Below are 25,272 nucleotides of genomic sequence, written 5' to 3' on the forward strand. Positions count from 1 at the left end.
TAGCGTGTTTATTTTTGACTTCACGTGAATGAGTGCTGACGTGTCCTTATAGTTAGTGTTCGAAGTATAAGGAAGTATACAAATGTAATGGAAACTAGGAAGTGTACGAGTTGTTTAAGTCAATGGTTTATTTTACATGTAATGTCCCCACGGTTTGGGTTGATTTCTACGGTACCCCACAAATGAATAATACACCCGTTGAGTGCTGCCTGCCAACCACACTATTCCTAAAAAAAACACTCTCCCTAGAGGTCCTCACCTCTCGTGACCACGTGGGGGCACTATACGACCTGCCACCTCCTTGACCGAATAGCTTTCACTCTTCAGATCATAGGGCCTGTCTGAATGTTTTGGGGGCGGATGTTTTGGACAACGGGGGAGTGCCTTTCCAGTTTCAGGTGTTGCACTTTTGATGTTTGTTCCTAAGTAGCAGGACCTGTCTAGGTTTGCAAGAGACTCGCTGGACTTAGCCGTCTTCTCTGTGAAATACCTTGTACTTTTTGGTCCAGATTTTTCATTGGTCGCGATGCTCCACGGTCACTTCTTGGTGCTTCTGTTGTGCCTGCCCTGCTTTGACCGAAGCCGAGCTGAGGAGAAATCTGAGTCCAGCTCGCCTGGAGAGCTTAGCATTGAGCGACTGGTACGAATGTCTCATGGACGTGTGAACATGTGGGGAGCGGAGTGGGGCAGGGGTGGCATTAATGAGGTCGGGGTTATGTAAAAGAGAGAAGGAAAGCGGGCAGAATTATTAACGAGAGGCCGTGGTGCCAAGAGAAGGGGATATTGAACCCCCCCCCCCTCCCACTTAAAGAAGTGAGAACAGTTTGCATGGGGGGGGGGGGGTCACAAAATACCCATTCGAATCTGATAGTTTGTCTGTCTTTCTTCACAGATTTCGACCGAATGCGCAGAACCTTCAGCTTTAGGAGATACGTTGCATCTTCACTATACGGTAACAGCACACAGTCCTTCATTTTGGTGTTTTGATTACTTTTTTGTTGCAGTGTGACTTGTGTGCATGCATATTGTTAAATACTGTCTGGGAACGATAAGTAATTGACAGCAGTGTGTGAACGGCTGTGACTGAAGCGTGTGGTCTCCTTTAGTGCAAGTTTGATTATGTAGTGTCAACAACTTCTGGAGTTCTAGGCTGTGTTAACCTCATTGACATTTGCAGGTTGTACAAGAGTGAGAAACATCTGTGATGTAGCATGAACAGACGAGAATACACATTTTGATTGTTTGGACCAGAAGATCTGATTAATAAATGGTTAAAAGTGACAACTGGAGCACCACGTCAGCAGTCCCGTCACTGATGGGCATCACATCTTTTTTTCCAGAATCAAAAGCAGCTTCTGGTACCCATTAACATGTCAATAAGAGCTACAGTGAGGTTCTTCAGGTACTTGCATCATGTTTAGTAAACAGATACTCGGCATGTTGTATAACACACCCCGATACTGTTATTTCACTCAGCCTGGGGTTAACAGTTTTCTTGGAGTACTGCAGTCTGTAATACCACTTAGTGCTGAAGTTCTTGCTCTGAGTGTGTGTATGTGTGTTGTGGGACTGCATACCTCTCTACTGTCCAGATTTTGGCATAATATCCAGATTTTTCCCTCAAATTTTCTGACAATCACTGGAAAGATCTGAGGAATGACATTAATAAATAATATCACTGAGTTTCAAATTTCATATCCATTAGAAAATGCATTTTAATGCATACCCAGTTATTCTAGCAATGTTCTAACTTTATACAAGCAATACTTAAAAATCTGTTCCTGTTCTGGGGCCTTTGTATCCCCATTATGTCAGGTGTGAGGGGTGGTGGCGAAGGTGGGGGAGGTATTGCAACATACTCACGCACTTCCTCACAACAGAATGAAAACCTAGTTGGCTCTCTGTTCCTAGTCAGTTGTTTTTTTGTGGGAAACTGTCAACATAGGTATCTCTCCCATGTATTTTCTAGGCACTGATATGCTCTGCGCCTGCTTTTGAAATACAGCCAACAGTACCATAAAGAACGGTTGTTCAAACCCAGGAATATAAGCTGTTATATAGCACCAGAACATTATTATTTATTGCTTTTGCTTACTGGGATAGTCCTGACTGGTTAAACAAGCCCATTTTCAGAGCTGTTCTAGGGAGAGAAGTTCCACAATTACAAGAAGTGATTACATACATTGTAAAAATACACATTAAAAATTCTTTATAATACAATATTTATCAGGTGATAACAGTGAATACAAGAATGGGTAAAAGCAGCAATGTATAATGATTGCAGTTAGAGGCAGTAGAAGATTTACAGTTTGGACAGTAAAAAATTATAGATAAACACAGATTTTGGAGCCGGATATGGTTTTATTGTAGCAGCATTTGCAAGACTTGATTAGGCTGCAGTATAGTATGTAATTTTTTTTAAGGGAAAGGGAGAGAAAATAAATGTACGAAGTATACTGAGTAATGAAAGAAGAGAAGTCGAGGCTTGGGGAGATGAGAGCGTAAGAGTTAGGAGAAGTAAGGATGGAAAGTGTGGAGAGCGGAGGAGAAATGTCCTGGCTTAGTATAAGGGAAAAAGAAAAGCCAGAGCTTATATATGTGGTGGTGGGGGGTGGGTGAAGAATAGCATATAACTGAAAGATTGAATTATCCTGGAGATGGGTGAGGGGTGACATTGTGCTTAGCATAGATATAACCTGGAATACAGCAGCTGCAGAAACTGGTGCTTAGTAAGTAGATCTTCATTGTTTGTTTTAAATAAGATTGCGGAGTGGATTATTCTTAATGTAGAGGGGCGGAGTTCCATAATCTGGCAATTTAAGTAAAGTACACGGAATCTCCAGCTATATTTGACTTTGTTACTCATACTCAAACTTTATTATGGGAACGTAGAGACCTGGTTGGGGATGTAGGGCTGTTTATGACAGATGGACAGTAACTGGGTTTGTGAATGAGGCTGTGGGAGGTGATAAGATGGGAAAAGGTGATGTAGTGTTGGAGTTCAAGCCAATTCAGTTGTCTAGGGGCAAGACAGTGTTGGGATCTACTGGGAAATTTGCCAGCAAATTTGGCAACTTTTTTTATAACATTGTTGCAGCTTGTTTAGTTGGATGGCTTGAATGCTGGTAAAGCTAAGAGCAGTGTGTAGGAGAGCTCGAATAAGGAGAATTAATGAATCTTAGAGAAGTCTGTTAGACTTTTTTTATGTATTCTGTACAGGGAACACAGCTTGATGGGTACATTTAATGGCATTTTGGTTATAGTAATCAAATTTCATATTGTTGTCTGTGTGCACTCCTAACCGAGGTTTTTTTTGGTGTACAAGACCTATTTCAGTGATTTCTGATAAAAGAGTAGAAAAGGAAGATTTTAGCTTGTCATAGTGTTTGGGATGAAGAGAAGTAATTTATGTTAAAACTGAAATTAAATTGATGGCAGAGGGATGAATAAATGTAATTTTTAGTGGTTTATCCAGTTAAAGCGTGCAGTAGTCCAAGCTCCAAATACAGCCAGGTGGTCTGCAACTTGTATGCATGTGTAGTGCGTCTGTCAGTCTTAGTGCAAACTTCTCTAGTAGTACTGTACACTGGCTGCTTGCTGTTAGACTTTAGCAGTTTGTTTTGCACCAGTTTACTAGTCACTTGCCTGTGTGCATATGTAACTTTGGTCTGTCTTGACAGAGAGAAGGTTGCTGTGGAATACAGTAGGGGGCAGCTACACCCAGTATTTATTTGCTTGCTTTAAATTGCTTGGCAGTACTGGTAGTGCTTTCATTACCTCAGAACCCACTTACACTTTTGGCACAGTTGTGAGATATGTAATGATCTGTAGGTATAGGCACTGTAGGTGTTTAAAGGTCGAGCTGTACCATGATTTTTTTAGGTGTGACTTGAACTTATACATGTGGAAGAAACCTGGTTCTTGTACTGTGGATGTTGTCCCAATGCTACTTGTTTTGTGCAGTACCAGCATTCATTGGGTTCTGTAAGTGATGCAGGTGTGTAGAAGGCCTGAATACTTTTCAGGATGAGATTTTAAATGGATCAGTCATTTCTGTGCCTTTGTCTTTTTTTAAAATCTGGGTCTGTTTTCTATAAAATGTTCATTTACATTCATTGAAGTACATTTACTTGGGCCATTTGGGAGTGATTATGTCAGCAGTATGGAGCATTGTCAGTACACAAGTAGAACTGAAACATACAAGGAAAACATGAGGGTGGGATGGGATGTGCAGTAAATTAGATTATGCTAGCTCCAAAGAAGTATAGCATCAGAACATGGGGTGAAGACAGTTTTATGCCACGAACACCACAGTGTACATGTTTAAAAAATGGTATTGTGTAGTAAAACGTGCTAGAATTTAACTGTGATAAAATTTGGCACATTTTTAAAAATAAGTGGCATATTTACTTTGGTTTTATTAAGTATTGTATTTGATAAATACCCTTTTTCCCCAGAATGACTAATTTTCAGGGGGGGGGGGGTTCTGACATCACCCTTTCTGAGCCAGTAGTTAAGGATCCTGAATCCTCACCACTGACACTGAAGAGGGACGTTCACTAGGAACAAAAATAGATACACACAGTATATGCATGTCTGTGCATCAAGCAAAATTTCCCTTAAGAGCACACAGGGTACACATTCAGATCAAGGTCTGGATTTCTGTCTCAGTCTCCCTGCAGGTCTTCAGTAAGAGTCCCTGCTGGCACAGCTATAGAGTTGAGTTCTTGGCCAAGTGTGAAAGCCAACTCCTTGACCACTCTCTCAGTGAAACCAATGCTCTGTGTCTCTGCTCCAAACAACTGACACACACCCTCTTTAAAATTTGATTTACACACACACACACACACACACACACACATACACCTGGGAAAGACTGACACAGGTTTCTGCCCAGACTATAAAGGAGTGTCTGGTGGCAGTGTAACTACAACGCCAGATGCTCTAAGACTTTTGCATGGGTACCCAATTATATTGTGTGAAATATATATTAATACAAATGATAGTGTTTGACCAATGCAGTAAGGCTTTCAGGAGTGGCCACAGGCTTTCCAAATAGATATAAGTACTCTCAAAGGTTAAAGGTGGAAGGTTGGGCATTGGGCTGGCAACTCGACACTGTAAAACTCCATTTCCAATCATGAGCAGACGGGTAATCCGCTGTGGCGTCCCCTAACCGGGAAAAGCCAAAAGAAGAAGAATGAATACCAAAAGAACAGGACAATATGGAATATCAATTTACAGTAACCATCAGAGTTTCAATCACAGGAAATATTAAAATAACACAGACAAATAGATTCACACAGATACAGAAAAACAGTACATAACTAAACTCACTATATTTTCCTGACTGGTCTAAAGAATTATTATTCCTTGGTCACTTAATAGAGCAACACAAGATAAAGTAGGTGAGGGGGTCCTTCCTTGTCGGGTTCCAAAAACAGAGTGTAATGAGACTTCAGTCTCATCTAGTATTAAAACATCATTTTTGCCCTGGATTACATAATGACATCACATACATCTGTTCATCTGACTTCTGGTTCCCATACTACCCTCATTCCAAATGACTCAGAATCTCACAAGTATGTGTCAATAATGCACACATATAGAGCTTTGCTAAGATCTGTTGCAGCTTCTGGAAGTCATAAAACAATTTCAAACTACTACCCTTCCATAGTAGCATTTAGTTCGCTACTGAAGACAATACAGAAGGTTTCCTAGTACTTGTTTTCCAGACATTTTGTCTCTAGCTGCAATCAGAACTGTAAGATACAATCTTTATGGTCTAAATTAAGTAATTTAATTTGATACTATTTTTCAGCGTTAGCTGGAGCTGGGCTTAACCTCTTCTCTTCCAGTATCTTCTGTTTACTAATTTTAGTAGTTATAATACAGTCTGACATACAAGTGTATTTATTTGCTGTCCAGCAGGACACACTGTTGCTCCATTTTTAACACAAGCAGCTTTACAAATACGTTTTTCAACACAAGGATCTGTTCAAATCAGTTTGATATACAAATGACATATAATTCTTTACAAATCTTCGGCTAGCTATGCTGGCATATGTTGCACATTCACTGCCCTACTTCTCCTGACATAGCTGGCAATACCTCACATAATTACAGGGGTACCCCATGAAGTCTGTCATTTTAGAATTTGTTTTGCTTATCATGAATCTGAGTGCTGCCAGGGTTACATTCTGGAAGCTGATCTGTCATTCCAAAATCTGTCACACCTACTACCCATTTTGCACCTTTGTGTTGCTTTGAGCTGGGATATGACTGCTTTTAATACTAAAATTGTTTGTCATCTTAGAATAGCATCTAGAGTGACCACATAACCATGCAGTAATCATGTTAGCTGTGTGGGGCCATGTAGTAATTAATTGTTAGCTGTGTATGATGGTCAGTCAAGTTAACTGAGTATGAATGGCCATGTAGTAATTGTTAGCTGTGTGTGGCCATATAGTAATAATCCACAAAATTCAGCAAAAGACACCAAAAAACACCAAAATCAAGCCCAAGGTACAAAAGAAAGGTGAAGCCAGCCAAACGGATCAACTTAGTGCAGTTTTAATATGAAATACACATACATTAATGCATACACATTTACAACAACAGTGTTTTCATTTCTATCAAGTAGACTTCATCAGATGTGGATAGACAGATGCAATAATGGTTTTATACCCTCCTAAAACACAAGTTAACCAATAAAAAGACAATTAAAAGGATTATTATAAAATTCATGAATAGTCATCATATTATAAAGAATTCTAAATGATATGTAATGTTTTTTTTTAAAAAATAAATAAAATCATGATTCCTAAGGCTCCATGATCCATTAGGGATCATGATTTTATATATATATTTATACACACACACACACACATATATATGCATGTATTTTATTTATATATATATATATAAATATATATATATATGTGTGTGTGTGTATATATCTGGGTCTATTTCAGTAGACTGAACTCTTACTTACCTGACTCCCACTTGGCCAAGGCGAAACCACTGACAACTTCAGAATACCGACACCCAGAACACCAACTCTTCATGTGAGGTAAGTAACCGCTTGGCCATCCTGTTGAACTTTGCCCCTTACCCCCCACTGTAGTGTGATCTCAGAGTTGGTATATTTAGTTACTGTGGTGTGAGGGTGAAGCCACACACATTGGTGGGTTTAGTTTTGTTTAGTTTTGTTTTTTTTTTCTGGGATGGCCACACGGCTACTTACCTCGCGTGAAAAGTCTGTGTTCCGGGTGTCGGTCTTCTGAAGTTGCCGGTGGTTTTGTCTCTGGAAAGTGGGAGCTGGGTAAGTGAAACATTGGTCTACTGAAGTAGACGTGTGTGTGTGTGTGTGTGTGTGTGTGTGTGTGTGTGTGTGTGTGTGTGTGTGTGTGTGTGTGCGCATTCCATACCACTCTCGCACAAACACACATTACACAGATACAAACACCACCATTGTCAACACTGACATCCTCACACTCTCACCTATGTACCCTAACACATACCCAACACTCCCCGACACACTCGCAGACACACAAACCCTCCCAAAAACCCTTAAAAACACCACACTTACTTAACGTGCTGTCAGTACCGCGGGTTCGACATTTCCGGATTCGATATTCTGCAGTTTTGCGCATCTGCAGATTTGACTCTTTGGTCTCAAAATACTGAAATTTGGCATTTCAGTATTTTGAGATTCCAAAGTGTTTATATACACACACACACACACACACACACATATATATAATCGATACATACACACACGCGCGCACTTATATGTACATCCATACATAAAAGGGGCATTTGCTACCCAGGGAAGCAACACCATTGCTTATAAGAGAATTTACACTTGTATGTAAATATCCTATCAGTACATGTAACTCTGTATGAATTGCAATGGAAAGCAATTCTGGGCACATTGCAGGTACTGAGAAGAGCACTCTTGACTAAAATCTTTGACTGAAACAATACTGATTTCATGAACTCCAACTGTATTCTGACTTAGGAATGGAGTCCGTTCCTGTTATACATTAGAAACCTAAAATACTTGGAGAAATTAAATGAGGGGAACTTGAAATAGTGGCAAGTACAGTAAAAGTAGATCAGCATGTAATACATGGAAGGTAGCTGTTAATGTCATAAATTGTACAAATTAAAAGTCTTTTGTTACTGTTACTGGTCATGTTGTGAAAGCTTCTTAAATGCTTCTACCTGTGTAAGCAGGACAGTATACAACACTGCAAACTAATGGTAAACCTGAAAGCAAAGATGTCAAATGAATTCAAAACTACTGTTAAAAGTAAGTACTTTTACTACAGATTCAAAGAAGTTACTAATATAATGTTTCCTACCCAAAATTTAATTAAATATCAGAAAAGAAGTAGAGATTTGTTGTAGAAGCTACTTCTGTTTCATGTTTTTGCTTCCCTATTTCATATGTTCTCATCTCCAAAAGTTAGTGCAGGAACTGAAATCCTTGTACTGTGAAGAATAATACATAATAAAACTATTGCCATGGAATTACACATGCATACCTCTGAAATGATAGCTTTCTTGCAAATGGTTATACTGCTTTCCATGCATGCTATCTACACAATAAACTTCCTTGTAAACCTTGTTGTAGTAGTATTCGCAAATCATTTTAAAAGTGGTTTAAGACATGAATACTTGTAATGTTGGTAAAGATGTATACTTCTTTTCTTATTCCTTTAGTTTATTTTGTGCCTTACAGGTCAAACTCTAGGAAATTAAAAAAAAAAAAAATCAACAGCACATTAGTAATAGTATGGAAAGGTTTACTATCAAAATTTGGAATGGTGGTTGTACGACAACTGCTTGGTTGAAATCCATGTGCTCAAGGTTCGGAATGCCGCAGGTTATGAACCATAAGAATGAATGTAGAGTTGCATTCATTCTTATGGGTTTGACATAGTGAATGTAGATCGCGATACAGTGGGGAGTGGGGGAATTTCCCATTTTCCTCACTGTAGTGCTATCTTGGAGTTGGCATATTTAAGGTGCAGGGGGTATGCCCCCCTGCAAAACGTTCATACTAACACTGGATGTTGTGAATGGGGCAGTTGCGGTCATCATTTCCGATATTTTTGGAATACACAGTGAGTACATTTTTGAGGTTTCGGTTCAGCAGTGTGAATACACGCACAGCTGCCTTTCCAAATTTTGATAGTAAACCATATGGAAAATAGTATACCTGAATGTTTTACAATAATATAATTTGGGTTAGTTGATTATTACTTTGAAAACTAAAATGAAATGAGTCCAGAAAAGAGAGCTGAAAAAAATAGTTGGTGCATTAATATCCAATGGTCCATCTAGCCATTCATTTTGCAAAACAGTGTTCTCTGTGATGGCCTTTCGCAGGTCACAAGCTGAACAGCGCATGTCCCCAGCAACGGTCTTCTTAAGAGGTCCTCGGGTGTTCACAGGTAAACTGCAATATAGTCTTTCCAGCTTGTCTTGGGTCCACCTCATGACCTCCTCTCAGTGGGCTGCGTCTGGTAAACCTCCTTTGGAGTGCATCCATGGGGCACCATCAGTATGTGCCAAAACCACTTCAACTGACTTATGTCAACCTGATGGAGCAGTAAGCTCTCCTCTGAGATTCTTTTAGGTTGACAAGTTCCATACTTTGTCCCAGAGAGTTAGCCTTGCTTCCTTGTAAAGGAACACAATTTCTGTTGCTTGTATCTGCTGTTTTGTAGTCAGCACCCAAAGCTCATGACTATAACTGATGAGGGGGGTATAGACTTACTAATAAATTGGCTCTGATTTAATTTTAGCACCACAGTTAGATACAGTGTCTGAAGTACTGCCACTGCAACTGTTGCAGCCATCCACTGGTCAGTCTGCCAGTACTGCCTACCATCATTCACAATCGAGAACTCAAGATATTTAAATTTCCCCCACTCGAGGTAGCTGCTCCCCTTTCACCTACAGAGAGTATTCCAGACTTTTATTTATTTTTGTAAGAAACTTGACTTCTGATTTAGATATGCTGATTTTGATCTCAGCTGCTTCTCACTCAGCAGGGAACTTTGCATCATATGCTGGTGATCACATTCATTTGAGACTAAGAGGAAGTCATCATCTGCAAACCACAATTATGCACCTCTTAGATCCCCAAACTAAATACTTCCCAAACATATGTTGTGCTTAATGTCTAGTCAGTATGAATTCTAAACAAGAAGAGAGGCAGGAGCCTCCTGGTGAAGTGCTTGACCCTTCAGTGTATTCTGCTTAACAACAAAGAATACAGATGTAGCTGCTGCAATTCAAAATATAGGGACCAAATGACATGTGGAAGTGGTCCTGAGACCTCATTTTGTCACAGCATCTCCAACAAGGAATTCTAGGTTTGCAGTCATAGCTTTCCATGGGTGCACCGATCACATGCTGACAGAACTAGCAAACTGCCACAACCTTTCCAGTACCTGTACAAGAACAACAAGTTGGTCTACTGTTTCACAGCCAGGAGAGAATCTGTAGTGCTTCTTATGAATCAGAGGTTTGACTTTGAAGCCTTTTTTCCAGCTCCTGCTATAAGCTTTCCCCAAAGCAGATGAGGATAATGATCCCTCTGTAATAAAATGCGCTCCTGTTGCCTCTTTGTGAAAATGGGGAACACTACCCAGTGTACTGTACATGTGTAATGCACAGCATTGGAAACATGCATTATCCACACCACTCCCGATGATGTCTATCATTTCTGTTCCCGTAGCCTTGCTGCAGTTTACAGATGTGAACCCTGTCCTGTTGGTTTCTTCTGGCATTGCCTCTACACAGGAGAGCATGCACACCAGGTTTGATTTGGGAGTTCTCAGAATGTACCTTTCACACCCCTCTCACTTACAGTATCCCCTGCTGTAGTCAGTGTTACTCTATCCTTCCTTAGACCCACACTGGGGAAAGTCCTGCTGCCGTCCCACACCAGAGTAACCTAATAGCTTGTTAGAATCTCTTTGTGGCCATCTGTAAATCATTCTCCATTGGCCTGCAGAACTCCTTCTGCATCCAAAGTTTGCCAAGAGACAACCCCTCCCCCATATTTTAGGTAATAGAGATTGCTGAACAGCATTGGTTATGTATACTATTGATCTCACTTGCTGACCTACATTAGTTATGTAGGCTAGTGGTGGTGGAATTCAGTTGATCGGTTTAACTTGAATATTAACTGAATGTATAAGGTCAGACTCCTGACTGTGCATTTAAGGAGTTAGATGTGTTGCTTTAGTCTCCCCCTAGAAATCGGTTTTGATGGCTTAAGTTTAGTTGTAAAATAAGCCAGTAAGCTCCTATGCAATAAGCTACCACAGTTTAATTAATGAAGTTGTATTTGTTCCATTTTCATATTTTATTCCAAGAAATGCATGGTGATAAATGTGTATAATTTATCATAACATGTTTTACATATACACACACTTTTGTAGTATGTTTGTGTTTGCAGGATTTAGTTTCTTTGTGTTTCCTTTAGAGTCTTTTGCTGTGGCAATTGTTTGCTCATTTTACTATTTAATTTCTCATTAGTATCTTGCTTCATTTTTTTTTTTGAGAATTCTATTTGCTCATATTTAGAGCAGTGCACACTTTATGTAGTGTGATTTTCTTTCAGTTTCAAACTTTATTTGAATGGCTTTTTTTAAATTTCTGTACAATGGCTATCTGTGTGCTTAGGAAACTTGATGGTTGAGATGTTACATTATCACTCCAGCTATCTTTTTGTGAGAGTTGCAGTTAAAATGTTCATCTTTTGTACGTTATGATATATTTTATTGTGTTTTCTTTTTGTATATATTAAATTATGTTCTGGGTAGAAGCTGACCCAGCATTGCTGGCTGCCAGAAATCCTGTGATGCGTCTCCATCCATTTGGTGGTCACATAGTGTTTCCCTGTAAAGACAGATGAGACTGTTCGGTTTGCAGGTCCTAGGTCTTCATGTTGTAAGGCTATTTTTTTCTGCCCTAACTTTCTTTTACTAGAGTTGTGCTTATTAAAGTAAGCCAATGCTTCCATGCATTTTGCCAAGTAGGTAACATGTACAGAGCTCTCCAGTGCTCAGTTTAGCCCATAGCTGGACTGTGTCCTCCACCAGAGGGGAAGACCTACTGTGGAAACTACACCAAACCCTCACCTCAAGGTAGCAGAAATTATTTATGGAAGGCGTTCCTTCCAAAGTTGAAATGTGGCTTCTTTTTTTACCTGTTTATCTACTGCAAACCTCAAGATTGCTGCAGGTAATGCAAAGTAATACGGCCCATTTCCCACTAGACGTTCTTTGTTTGTAAATTGTTCAGTAGAGTAGGGTGCCTATGAAAAGGCTGTGACAGGGTTTGCACTGTTCATTTTTTGTCAAAGAATATACATCGGGTATGTTGCTTTCATTACGTAATGTGTATTACTCTCCTAGTCTGTTCATGCCATAGATGTGTCAAGAACTAAAACTTCCTGTAGGGATGTGGCTTCGTTTTCTTGTCTAGCCTCAGCTAAGAGAGGTCATTCATTTTGATGCTTTCAAGAGCTGAATTTATTTCCATATTTTTGTAAATATTCTTTTATGTGTTACAGCTAAGTTCAGTTGTAAACTGTACTTGAAATATGGTAGTGCTGTTTGGTGCAGTTTGAGCGTAATCCTAAATTGTTGTATATTATATTTTTCATGTCTATATGTACCTGTAATAACTTCACTAGTCTGCAGCATGCATTGTACAGTGCATTCTGCATAAAGTACTTTTTCCCCCTTTGTAGTTCTTAGTGAAGTACTGGCCAGCAAACAAGAGTCCCCATATCCGAAAGCTCACTTGTTCTCTTTACCTGGCAGTTTCAGTCAGTTTCAGGACAAGAGCTGTCCGTGTTTTGGGAGGGGGGGGGCTTTGCAGTACATCTGTGGCTCTGCCCACTTCCCCCAGGACTGGCATGCTTATTCTCTCATGACACCTTGGATGTAATGCAGTGTGCTTTTGACTGTTAATACCTAGTAATGTTATGTATGCTGGATACAGCTGTGCAAACGTGTTTCAGTTATGGTTGAAAGTGGTTCGACCTGGATCAGTCTACCTTCCAGGTTAGTCAAATAAGTAGGAGTCCTTTTGCTTTCTACTGTTCATTTTTACGTCTATCATCTACTCTCTAGTATTCAGTATGTTTGTTGAACCTTAGTCTTAATAGATACAGTTAGGTGGGATGTACAAACTGGCTTGCACTTTTGATAATTTATACTAAAAAGATAACTAATTTTATTGTGTTTTGAGTATTATTAGTAATACTTACACTTGAAACGTACGTGCCTTGGTAACAGGATAAGTTAACCTGCATGATTCACAGCTGGTGCATTACATACAGCTAGTGAGGCTGTGAGGCAAGGAGACTGGGACCTTGGAAAAGAGTGGGGATGTAACCTAGACATAGCAGCTGCAGCACTGAGACTTGGAAGGGTTTATATTTAACTTGTACAACTGACTACTTTAGTCAAGATTAAATACCGCTTTTTGATGCTTGTATCTGGAGTAAGTATTGATTATGAGTTGTGCAACCATTCGTTTCAGTGCTTGCATATCAATCAGTGTTCATTTTGTCCTTCAGAAACCTCACCTGCCGCCACTTAATTTGTTCCCAGGCTTATGTGTAGCATATTTTTTTTTTTTTTTTTTTTTGAACTGGGCATGTGCATTTTATTTTCTTATCACTGCCTCCAAGACTGTTGTTCCTTTTATTTTGTTTTTCCTTCCCGAGACCTTTCAGCTGGAGCTTAAACTTGGTTTCATGAATACATCTCCCCCCACAAAACCAGTTTGCGTTTATCATCCACTTAGTTTTGCTTCCACAAACTTCAAAACTTGTGCATCACTTCATTTCACCATTTTATTTCTATATTCTTTTTGCCTCCTTGCCTGCTGACCATCTGCATGCCCCCCCCATGAGTGCCAACAGATTTGTTTACATCCAGTAGCAAAATGGCCATGGATTTGGGCAAGAGCCAACCAGAGGGAGCCGTCATCCAAGCAGATTTGAAGGTTGTTTGTGCCGTGACCATCCATGTCATGTCATTCATAGCATTAGTTTCTGTGTAGAAAGGGCCCAGTACAACTTGGATTGGCAGCTCAAAGGGCCCTCAGGGAAGGGCTGATATCACCATTGATCTTCATTCAGCTCCTATTGCTCCTGCCACTTCTTCCAGCTTGTCTGATGATGGGGAACAGGAATCCCTCATTAACACTTGGCACCTGGGGTGTTTATAATAAGCTCTAACTCTCCACCAGGTGGCTAATGTGAGAACCTGCATCACCTCAGGGGAGTGGTACACCTTCCCCTCTGCTTCCATACACCTACTGATGAAGGCTGCCATCACTCCTTTGGCACTGCTAAGCCTACAACCTCTGAAATAGCTGTTTCAGAGCCCTGCAGGTGGGCTTGCATGGTGGCTATCAGCTGAATGGAATTAAACCTCTTCCCCCCTACCAGAATGGGTGAACAGAGATTGGCTGCTTACTCCCATCGTCTCCTTCCTGGCTGTTCCAGCACCCTACTATTTCAGCTCTGGTTGACTGAGTCATAGTCTGTGGTTTATTTCCTCCAGGGTCACAGAGTTAGGCTTTATTACAGCTTTCTTTGCCTTGTACCTAAGTACTATTTTTGCAGCTGACCTGACATCTTCAAACTCATGCTGTATGCTTACAACTAACTCATCTGTCCTCTGCTTGCTACTCTTCACTTAACTTGGTCTTTCCAAAGCACATCTGTTTACTTATACTTGGCCTTCCAAACCACAAAATGAAGTATTCTGTTTATTTAACCTTGCACCTCAGTCTTCCTAACCTATGTGTACTTTTCATGTAAACTGATACCCCACCAAACTCCACGCTAGTGTAGTTCGTTCAGTTAAACTGATATCACCAACACACACATGCACACAACCTGTATATTCTTTTCATCTGCTCTACCATCTCACATATTTCCATTTCTTTGTGCATTAAGTTCAAATGATGTTGCTTTTCCTGACCTCTAATCTATGCATTCTGTTCCGATAACCTTGCAGCACTAATCGAAGATTATACGTTTAATTTGTCTAAACCCAAAAATGTGCCTCCGTTTAATTTAACTTGCCCACTCAACATCTCCAGCTTTGGCATTCTGTTTGGTCAACCATGCCTTCCCAGTTCCCTCCCCATTTGTTTTTTTTTTTTTTTCACTTAGCTTGCCTCCCCATCCCCTGCAACAAGTACATCACTGAAACAGAGTCTGTTGGTGGTGCCTGAAGGACAGCTGTGGTAGAGGTTTCTGGTGATGGCATGCTGAGCTTTTCAGGATTGGATTATTGGTCACAGCAGAGAATGACTGGTTACAGTGCCATTCGTAGCAGTGTTAGGACTGCACTATGTAGTCAGGCAAGAGCCTGGAGAACAAATGCCAATTTAGGAAGGTTTGTATGATGCAGCAAACTTTCTGCTGTACGTGCTCACTTATTTATGCATATCTCTCTCTCTCTCTCTCACACACACACACACACACACACACACACACACACACACACACACACACCACTAAGCTGTGCATGAAGAGTGGTATCTGTAGGCTTTTTTGTTTGAAGGAGGAGTGTCTGTCATAGAAATTGTCTAACCTAATCTGTAGTCAGACATAAGACATGAAATCCTGTACTTTCATGTCAGATTTTTACATGGAATCCTTGCAGTTTCTTACCCCCAGTGTCATTGGGGGACTGGAATCCTAGGTTGAGTCGAGGTATTGCTGGGATACTTAGGTGCTGATATTAGTGATATGCAGTAGCGAGCACACTAAGGAAAGGAACACTGCAGAAGGACGTGTGGGTGGAATATTTAAGTCACCCAGAAATCTGGTTGCATCCTTCTGGAAAGGGACGGTTGTTATTCTGTTTCGTAATCCATTCCTGTACAAAATGTTTCTGAAAAACATTTCAAAGCCCTTGTCATATCCTGTCAGCACATTGCTTGTTGTGTAGCCATGCTGTTTCATGGAGGGGGGTAGAAATTTCCCTGTTTGAAAGATGGAGTTGGTGGGGTCGGTCATGATTTGGCTCAGTTTCCATGTCACTTTTCTTTTGTATTGTTCTCTGAGCTGAGAGGAACATAACATTGAGTGTAGACAGGAAAGCTTAGTGTTTACGATAAACTAATTGTATGCATGTAGCCTGTGTTCTGCATATTGCAGATGACAAGGTTTGTTCTGCTTCCTTCAGAGAAAGAGCACATCAGCTGGAATACCCATTACGTGTCCCATCATCTGTAAGCTTTCAGTGACCTTGCCTTAGTTTAGTTATGCACATATCTTCTTTACTTCTGTATACTGGGTGGATACTACTGGGCAAAATCCATTCAAAATGAGGCTTGGAAGAAAAGCATAACAGGGTAGTACAGTAACCGACAGTTTTACTCATAATGGTAGTAGTAATAGTAGTGGTAATAGGAATAGTAGTAGTAATAGTAGTAGAGATGATGATGGTGGCAGTAGGAATAGTAATAGTGGTAGTGGTGATGGTTGTGTTACTAGTAGTAGCAGTGAATTGGTGGTGGCAGTGGTGGTAGTAGGAATAGTAATAGTAGAGGTGGTGGTGGTGGTAGTAGCAGTGAATTAGTGGGGGTGGCGGTTGTGGTAGTAGTAGCAGTGAAGTAGTGGTGGTAGTAGTAATAGTAGTAGAGATAGTGGTGGGGCAGCCACAGTGGGGCAGCGGTTGGCGTTGCCGCCTCACAGCAAGAGGTTCTCCGGTTCGATCCTCGGCTGGGGTGCCTTCTGTGTGTAGTCTGCATGTCCTCCCTGTGGTCACGTGGGTTTTCTCCGGGTGCTCTGGTTTCCTCCCACATCCCAAAGACATGCTGTAGGTGGATTGGACATTCTAAATTGGCCCTAAGTATGAGTGTGTGCGTGTGTGTATACCTTCTGTGGAAGGTTAGGCACCGGGCTGGCAACTCGACACTGTAAAAAAAACTCCACTGCCAATTATGAGCAGACAAGGTGTTCCGCTGTGGCGACCCCTGACTGGGAAAAGCCGAAAGAAGAAGAAGTAGTAGAGATAATGGTGATGGTTGTGGTAGTAGTAACAGTAGCAGTGAATTAGTGGTGGTGACAGTGGTAGTAGTAGTAGTAGTAGCAGCTTACAGGAATAGCACCTTTGTATTGTATTGTACCTGACAGGTCATTTTGACAGATAGGGGATAATTTACATATTTTTCATTTTTATGGTATAGAGTAGAAAGCTGAATGGAACTTTACTGACTAACTAAAAGCAAGTTTCCAGAAGTAATGTTTTTTGCATACGTTTCTGTTGTGTAGTGCAGTTCTGAAGACTGATGTTTTGTAATATCCTGTTTACCATACAATGCTAAAGTAACTGTTTAAATGTGTGAGTAGGAATGTGGCAGTATAAACTGTGGAGTAGGCATAGAGTAGTGCAGTTAAAAATTATGAAAAAGTGCGCACTAAAAAGTTACATTCTAAGAGAATATTTGAATGCTGTAGATAAAGTACTAGGATGTTTATATTAAGTTTATTCAAGTGTAAGTTTCATTAGTTGTATTGCTAAGAAACAGTGATTCATATAGGGAGTGATATTCGTTTCCTTGTGAATTCTTTCTCAGGTGATTAAACCTAATTATTGTAGACTGTCTTTATATTAAAATTGGGTGTCGCTATCATTTCTGTTCTGTTCTGTGATGATAAAACCTTGATTTTAAATTTCTGCTTAAAAGTTGTATGATTTTCCTAAGCTGATAAAGTTCTAGTGCACAGGCACCTGTTGGTCTGTTACCACTTTCAGGGAGTCCCTATGTATGCACCTTACTTAACATGGACACATGGAGTATAGTTCTTAACTAAGTGCTTTGATCCATGTTCATGAACCAGCATGTTGTACTGAATTGGGCCAATTTAAGTTCTTTTCCTTAGGTCATCTGCACTACGTTTTGTAGCTGTTAGTCTGAAACTTGACACCATTCCTAATGCTTGTTGTCTAGACTCAAAAGCAGTGTATTTCTCTGGTGTTCTTCTGAAGGAAGTTGCATTATTTCACCTGGCATTTGTTCTGCAGTAAGGAATTTCATTATGCAGTACAGCTTTCCTGTTTAACTGCTTTGTTTGGCAACAGACATCTTCTGGCTGCTCCCGTTAGGGGTTGCCGCAGTAGGATTAGTTTACTAATTAATTTGATGTACCGGGGTATGAACACATATTTTGTAGTAGTGTTATTTATTTCATTTTATTTTTTATTTTTATAAATTATTTAGTATTTAGAAGTTGTTCAATGGTTAACAATATTTTATAAGTTTACATTTGGATGTAATGGAACTTGGGGGTTAAAATGTTGTTTCACTTGGGTGATGTAATGTTTTAATCATTATTTGGATTGATTGAATAATTGACAATTGTATGTGTTTCATATAAAACGATGCTGATTATGGTGACAAAGTTATTCCCTTGAAGGCACTCAGCCGAGGTGCCAGGAAGCACCATTAAATGGTTGGATTTACCTGCGTGGTGCTGTTTTTTTTTTTTCCAGTTATTTTCACTCGTTTGTTTATTTTATTGGCTGCCACAGTAGATCAGTGGTCCACAGAATGCGTGGCAGTAGTATTTTACAGTGTCGAGTTGCCAGCCTGGCATCCAGCCTTCCTCTGAAGGCACACACACTCACACCTAGGGCCAGTTTAGAATGTCCAATCCACCTGCAGCATGTCTTGGGAATCTGGGAGGAATCTGGAGCACCCGGAGGAAACCCACGTGAACACAAGGAAGACATGAAGACTCCACACAGAAGGCACCCCAGCCGAGAATCGAACCAGAGAACCTCTTGCTGTGAGGTGATAAGGCTAATGGCTGCACCACTGTGCTCTGATTTCTCACTGACATTCAAGTTGAGCTGGATCCCCATGTACATTAGAGTCATCTGCTTCTTTGTCTTAATCTTCAGTATGGTGATGATGTAACAGACGAGTTCTGTTTGTAGAGGTCTAAGTCCAAAGATAGTTGCCTTTGTTTTTGTTGAGTTTAGTTATAGATTGCAAGCTGTGAGCTACAGAGTGATGAAAAGCCATTTAAGAATTTATCCTGTACTTTCAGGTTTGAGGCAGAATAGCTGATAGTACAGTGTCATTTACGTAATAAATGAGTTTGGTATTTCCTATATTGGTGAATATGGAATATATGAGGGCCTAGTACAAATCCACTGGAGTATCCATAATAAAGCTTGTGATAGATGATAGGATGTGATATCATTCAGGAGTTGTTCTGTCAGTGATGTAGACTTTCCACTGCTTTATTCCATGTTTATCTGTACTAGTTCCAGTTTATATGAAGTCTTCACAAGAACACCAGAGAAATTCCTTGCTTCTGAGTCCAGACCACAAGCATAATGAGTATGGATTAAACTGAGTAGCTATGCACCACAGCTGTCTTATGCAGTTCTGAAACATTTTCTCTTGAGACATTAACAGGGCATCACTGGACTTAGAAAGCTGTCTCCATGCTTCACAGCTATGCCCTTGCAAATTTCATCAGTTACTTGCATTTGTTTGTTTTAGTGTAATTGCTCGTTCAGCCTTACCAGTATTCCATTGAAGCACACTTCAGTGTGAAGTAAGGTGTATGTCCATTGATGCCTGAGTAAACCCATTGAGCCAAAGACCCCTTTGCAGGGGGATGACTAAGGAGAAAAGTTCCAGAGTACAAATTTAGGTACACTGGCCAGTCAAGGTACACAAGCATGCCTTTGTTAATAAGCTAGAATGTTTGGAAGCAATTCTTGCAGGCAAAGGGAGAAAGTGAAAGTGCAGTCTTAAAAGCATTTTGAAGCCAGGATTAAACCCTGGATCCAGAAGTTTGAAAGACAGAAATACAAATGTACATGTTTTTGATGTATGGGGGCAACAACCCTGTATGGCAGTCATGCTTTTGTAAATAGCTGAACTTCCTTCCTGGGAACATAAAGATACATTTGGAATTTTAGAATCTTAGACTGCAGGTCAGAATGGAGCTGCTTATATTAGAAGCAACAGTCTTGGTGCTCTCTTTCGAAAACTTTTCTCCTCTTCCTAGGTGGTAAAGCACGAAGACATGGACTGAAGTGCAAGGTTGCAATAAACAAATCAAGTAATAACTGTTTCCATGTGACTATTTGTGCAGTCTGATGCTCCTGCCATTGGCAGGAGTATACGATTCAAGCATTGATCTCTTGAGATGTGCCCACGGCCTCCTTTCTGTCTGCTGCATGTGACTCAGGCCTTCATCATAGTGTGTGAGGAGTGTTTCACATTGACCTCTAACCTGAAATATAGATGAGGGCCACTAAGAAAAATACACACCACTGTAGTTCTGTAGAGTATGGCAAAGTTTTATGTATCACATTGTGGGCTTAGGAATGAAGTATTGTTTTCTATGGGGGCAGGATTTTCATCATTGTCTGCCATCTTCATCTGTTTTTCGGTTGACTGGGCTTAATCCTCTGGGAGTAATGAAAGGACTTTTGCAGGAGTCTGTCCTTGGCAGCCATCAGGGCTCCTATTGTATGGCCCTAAGTCCTTTGCCAGTGGTTGATACATGAAAGTCTGTTGTACCTTAGTTGCATGTTTCCACACTTGCTGTATGTAAGCTACCATGTTCACATGGTATATGTCCCTGGCATATATTGTGCATACCATGCACCTCTTCTCCAGTAGGTGTCAGTCTTGCAGTGGGACAGACCACTTTCTTTTCCCTAGGATATGTGCATGGAAGTTGGCTGCTCACTCTCTCCATCTGTTGCCTGTCTTCTTCAGAACACAAGCTGCTAATCAGTCTCTTGACTGTCTAGCCTATCGTCAGGACTTCCTTCCTGTGTGCCCTGAAGCCGGGATTTTGTATTTGATTTGAAAGAAATGCTAGTCGTTTGGAGCATTACGGTCAGTAAAAGGGCCATCCTAAGTTTAATTATTTTTTTAGATGACTTTGGTAATGGTCACGTGAAAACTTCTGTCTGCTCTCTCTAAATATCTGTTAGGTTATTTTGCATTGAAGTTGTTCAGTTTTATTCTCTGATTGGCTTTAACTTGAACTAAAAGCTACTCTAACACACAAACAAACACATACACTGCTAGGTACAACACTTACAGCTTTCCTACATGTACAGTTAAATTTACTGTTGCTTGCATGTCATAACTTTGACATGAAGGCACTGTGAGATCACTTTATGTGAAATCACTGAGCACAGTTTTTGGGTAGTTCCATCTCTCCTCACTGTTGTGTGGCTGTGTGGCACTTGCATAAATAACTTAGAGTGTTGTAGTTTCCCTTCACATGGAGGATGCAGGTGGTTTACCCTCTGTGGAAGTGCTTTCTTAAAATATTTGCATGGGTTGTAGTTGAATAGTGTAATTAAGTAACTGGTTTATGCCTTGATTCTTCACATGGGATCTCATACACACACACCGTGTCTGGTTAGCTGTGCACAATTATTCAGAGCTGTCACTCCCTGAAGTGGGTAGTGGGTAGCCTTAATGACCATGTGGGGTAGCTGAAGATGTCTTGCCTTCTCTGTCCTGTAATTGCAAGTATAACTAGATTGTAATAATTAAAAACTTTATTAGGAATTGGTAAGCACACATGAAAAATGTGACTGGTTATCATTGCAAATGCTGTTTTGGACAGATTCATTGATATGTTTATGCTGAAGTGAATTTCTGGAGCTTGGACGTCTTTTTTTATGTTTCATATGATTCCTTTTTTGCCATTGTTCTGCATTGACTTTTGAAATGAAGATTCATATTTATAGCCAATTGTTTTATTTTCAGTGAGATGTACAAACTCCTAGTTTTTAAAGATACATGTAAGCATCCATTTCTTTGTCATATTTTTTTATCATGTTTTACCTAGGGCAAACTTCTTGATGGTCGAGTTATTGACACCTCACTGTCACGGGATCCACTTGTTATTGAACTGGGAAAAAAACAAGTTATACCTGGTTGGTAACCCTGCTTATTGGTAACAGTTTTGCACATAGTTTTGTGCTGTATGTTTTCATCATTTATTTTATTCCAAGATGAAGCAAATTATTTTCCATTAGTTTTGTCTCTGTAGCTTTGTAATATGCCTATATATTTCCATGTTGTTTCCCCTTGTTGCATGAATTTTTTTTTGTAAAATGGGCCAAAAAATGAATCAAGAAATCTGGTTATGAAGTCTCTGAGTTGCAGACCATGTCTCATATATCAGCACAACAGTTGTGTAAAATAGAAACTGGGAAAGGACTCAGAAAACCTTTCCCCTTTATGATAAGTGAACTTGTGCAACAAGCAGCCATGAGCAGGTTGTGTGTGGTTCAGAAAACAAGCTGCACGATGTCCATGCTGTGCATAGTTTGGTACAGTATTTGATCACATGGTAAGAAAAACATAATTAAAATGAGTGTTCTCATGTATATTAGTGGGGCAAAACAAAATTCAACAGTTCAGAAATGGAGCTGTCCCCACTGCATATTTGAACCCATCAGAATGGTCATGTTCAGACTGAGTGAATCGTTAACAGTATTAGTATATACTGCAGCTTTAGTAAACATGTTTGTGCAAAAGTTTCTTATTTCTGCTGCCCTACCTGACAGTGCACAACATTGCCCCCATAAGCACAAAGTCATCCATCGTCGCTTAACTTTTCATGGACTCCACAACACCGACATTGTAGATTGGTGCCATGTTCATAAGGACACTATTCAAGAAATTGTGGATATGTGTTGGCCTCAGCTGCAACCACATGAGATGTTTGGAATTCTTTTTCCAGTGGATACTAAGGTATGTGTGGCTTTACATATATTAGCTATACAGACTTTTCACTGACCTACTGATGACATAGTAGGGGTATCTCAGGCATCTTCCTTGAATACTGCATCAGTTCCTCGATGGCATGCTTCAGCGTGTGGGGGGAGCATATGTGGTTCCCAGGCACCACAGAAGAGGGAGACAACACCATGCAGAATTTCTATGATATAGCCTGATTTCCTGAGGTTCTGGGGTCATAGAATGCACCCACGTTGAAATAAAGGCCCTACCTGGCAAATTGGGAAGAGCTGTGTAAATGCAAAGGGTATCATCTACAATGGTTATGCAGGCTACTCAGGCAGTTATCATGACTCCCACAAATGACACACCTGTGACCTGTACCAGCAGTTTGTGAGGGGTGGATAAAGTTGGATATGCCCTAGAAACCTGGCTCATGACACCCATAAGAAGTCCACAATAAAATCACACAAACCATGGGTACAACTGTGCACAACTACAAACAATGTTATTGAGCAAGTGTTTGGGCTGCTAAAGGCATGATTTTGCTGTCTGGATTTATTCAGTGATGCCTCACAGTGTAACCCTGCCTCATGTGCAGAAAAATAGTCCATGTGTACAGTGTTATACAGTGCTATTATTAGGAAGCTATTACAGCAGGCTGGGCACTTAAGGGGCATCAGTACCCAGTACAACAGTTGGCAGAGACTGAGTCAAAGGAGGAGCCAGCAGCAAGGAATAATCATTATGATGCACAATTGACAAAGAAAATAGTGACTTGTACATAGCGTCACAACATGGTAAATAAGAGCTACACAGATACAATAAGGTTGGTTTTGCATGCATCATGTTTTACTAGACTGTGCTTACCCATTCATAGGCTGGCCACATTCTGCATCAGACATAGACAACCCAAGTAACAATGTTCAAAAGGCAGTGGGGTAGTTATTATTTGGACATGTAGAGAAGGACGCACAGTTGTGCATATTTTTCCCAGGGAGGTGTGAGAGTGCGGAGGAGTATGAAAATAAAAAGTGATTTTCTTTGAAATGTCAGAAAGTCCAGTGTCAGTGGAGGTATGTGACATACTGGGGGCTGTGGTGATATGGGTCTGCAAGGGTACATCCTCGGCAGTAGTTGCAGCACTGTGGTTTGGTCTATTTGATGGGTTTGGGGCATCCATGGCATACGGTTGAGAATCCCATGTACACCCCTACCCACAGGAGTTGAGATGCATTGGATGTACAACAACCCTCACAAGATGACGTTGAGGGATGTCTGCTGTGAGATTTGCCTCCATGATGACAGCTATGACCATGGGGATGGCCTGTCCTGGGAGTAGACTCCTCTACAACAGATGTTGCTGTGGAAGTGCTAACACTAATAAATCACGAACAAACCACCATGGACATCCAAAAACTCTTGAAATCCTATATTAAAATGAACCCTCGATAAAAAGGAAATATTTGTAGCAAAAGCCTTGTAGAAAAATATATAAAAACACAAAAAGGTGCACCATTCAGGATGGATAAGTGCTTTCGGGATTTCCCTTCCTCAGATCCTGTTGCAACTGAAATAAATGTTCCATTTAAGGAAGGCTTAACCAATCAAGAAGTTCACACAAACTGACACCTCCAGTGTAAGCCAGAAGTAAGTCATCCTTTTAGGACATGATGGTAAAGTTGCACCCTCCCTAGAATCCAGTCAGTGGAAAAACTTCAAATGTAAGTTAAAACATCACTCCATTAGGTGTGCATTTGCTTTTAAAATAAACACTGTTCTGTTAGAGTAGATACCAGTCCTCTTTCTTCAGATGGTTTCTAAAAATAATGCAACACCTTAGTTAAAAATAAAACACGATGTAGTAAATTGACTCTGTTTCAATGAGGTAAATCTTGTCACATAAAAAGCTGTTATTCACAGTGCATGAACCATAATAGAACAGCCTAAAACAATCACAGTGCATATATGAGCCAATCACTCCAGTTCATGCCAATAAAATTCCTATACAAGAAATAGCAAATAAGGGGGGCACTTGCTTTTCCTTGACTCAAAGCTAGCTGAGAAAATCAGTGACAGGTTTTGAAATGTTTGGTCTTTAGAATAGGTTTTAATGGTACCACACCATTAAGTCCAGGTTCAGAATCAAGTAAGTTGATAATCCAATCAGTTTCAGCAATTTCAGTGCGATTCTGCACATCGTCTCCCCTTATGTTTCATGTTAAACATTTAAGTTGATTTCATTGTTTTATGTGTCCTAATTATTAGCATGTTTGTGCATGTGTCCTGTTGTATATGGGGACATGTGGGTTAGGATGTTAATGCTGTGCTCTCGTGAGGATGCTTGTGGGTTCAGTTCCCATCCCAGCTGTGTTATCATGTAGTATTTACATTTTATTTTTCTATCTTATTAGAATTGCAGCATTGTGTGGAGCAAATGTGTATGATCATCATTATTGGTTGGGTGGC

The 25,272-nt window shown here is 40.3% G+C and overlaps 1 protein-coding gene across 1 annotated transcript in view; it reads left to right on the top strand.

Annotated features, from left to right (window-relative positions):
• Positions 1 to 320: 320 nt before the first annotated feature.
• Positions 321 to 25,272, top strand: part of FKBP11 (FKBP prolyl isomerase 11) — a 259,267-nt gene continuing 234,315 nt past the window's right edge. Inside the window, exons 1-3 of the mRNA XM_044083794.1 lie at positions 321 to 640; positions 893 to 952; positions 21,908 to 21,995. Coding sequence (XP_043939729.1) covers positions 527 to 640; positions 893 to 952; positions 21,908 to 21,995 — 262 coding nt within the window. The 5' untranslated portion in view covers positions 321 to 526. The remainder of the gene's footprint in view (positions 641 to 892; positions 953 to 21,907; positions 21,996 to 25,272) is intronic.

The sequence above is a fragment of the Protopterus annectens genome, chromosome 9.part0 (assembly GCF_019279795.1).
Source record: "Protopterus annectens isolate FY-2018-M chromosome 9.part0, PAN1.0, whole genome shotgun sequence".
NCBI lineage: Eukaryota > Metazoa > Chordata > Ceratodontiformes > Protopteridae > Protopterus > Protopterus annectens.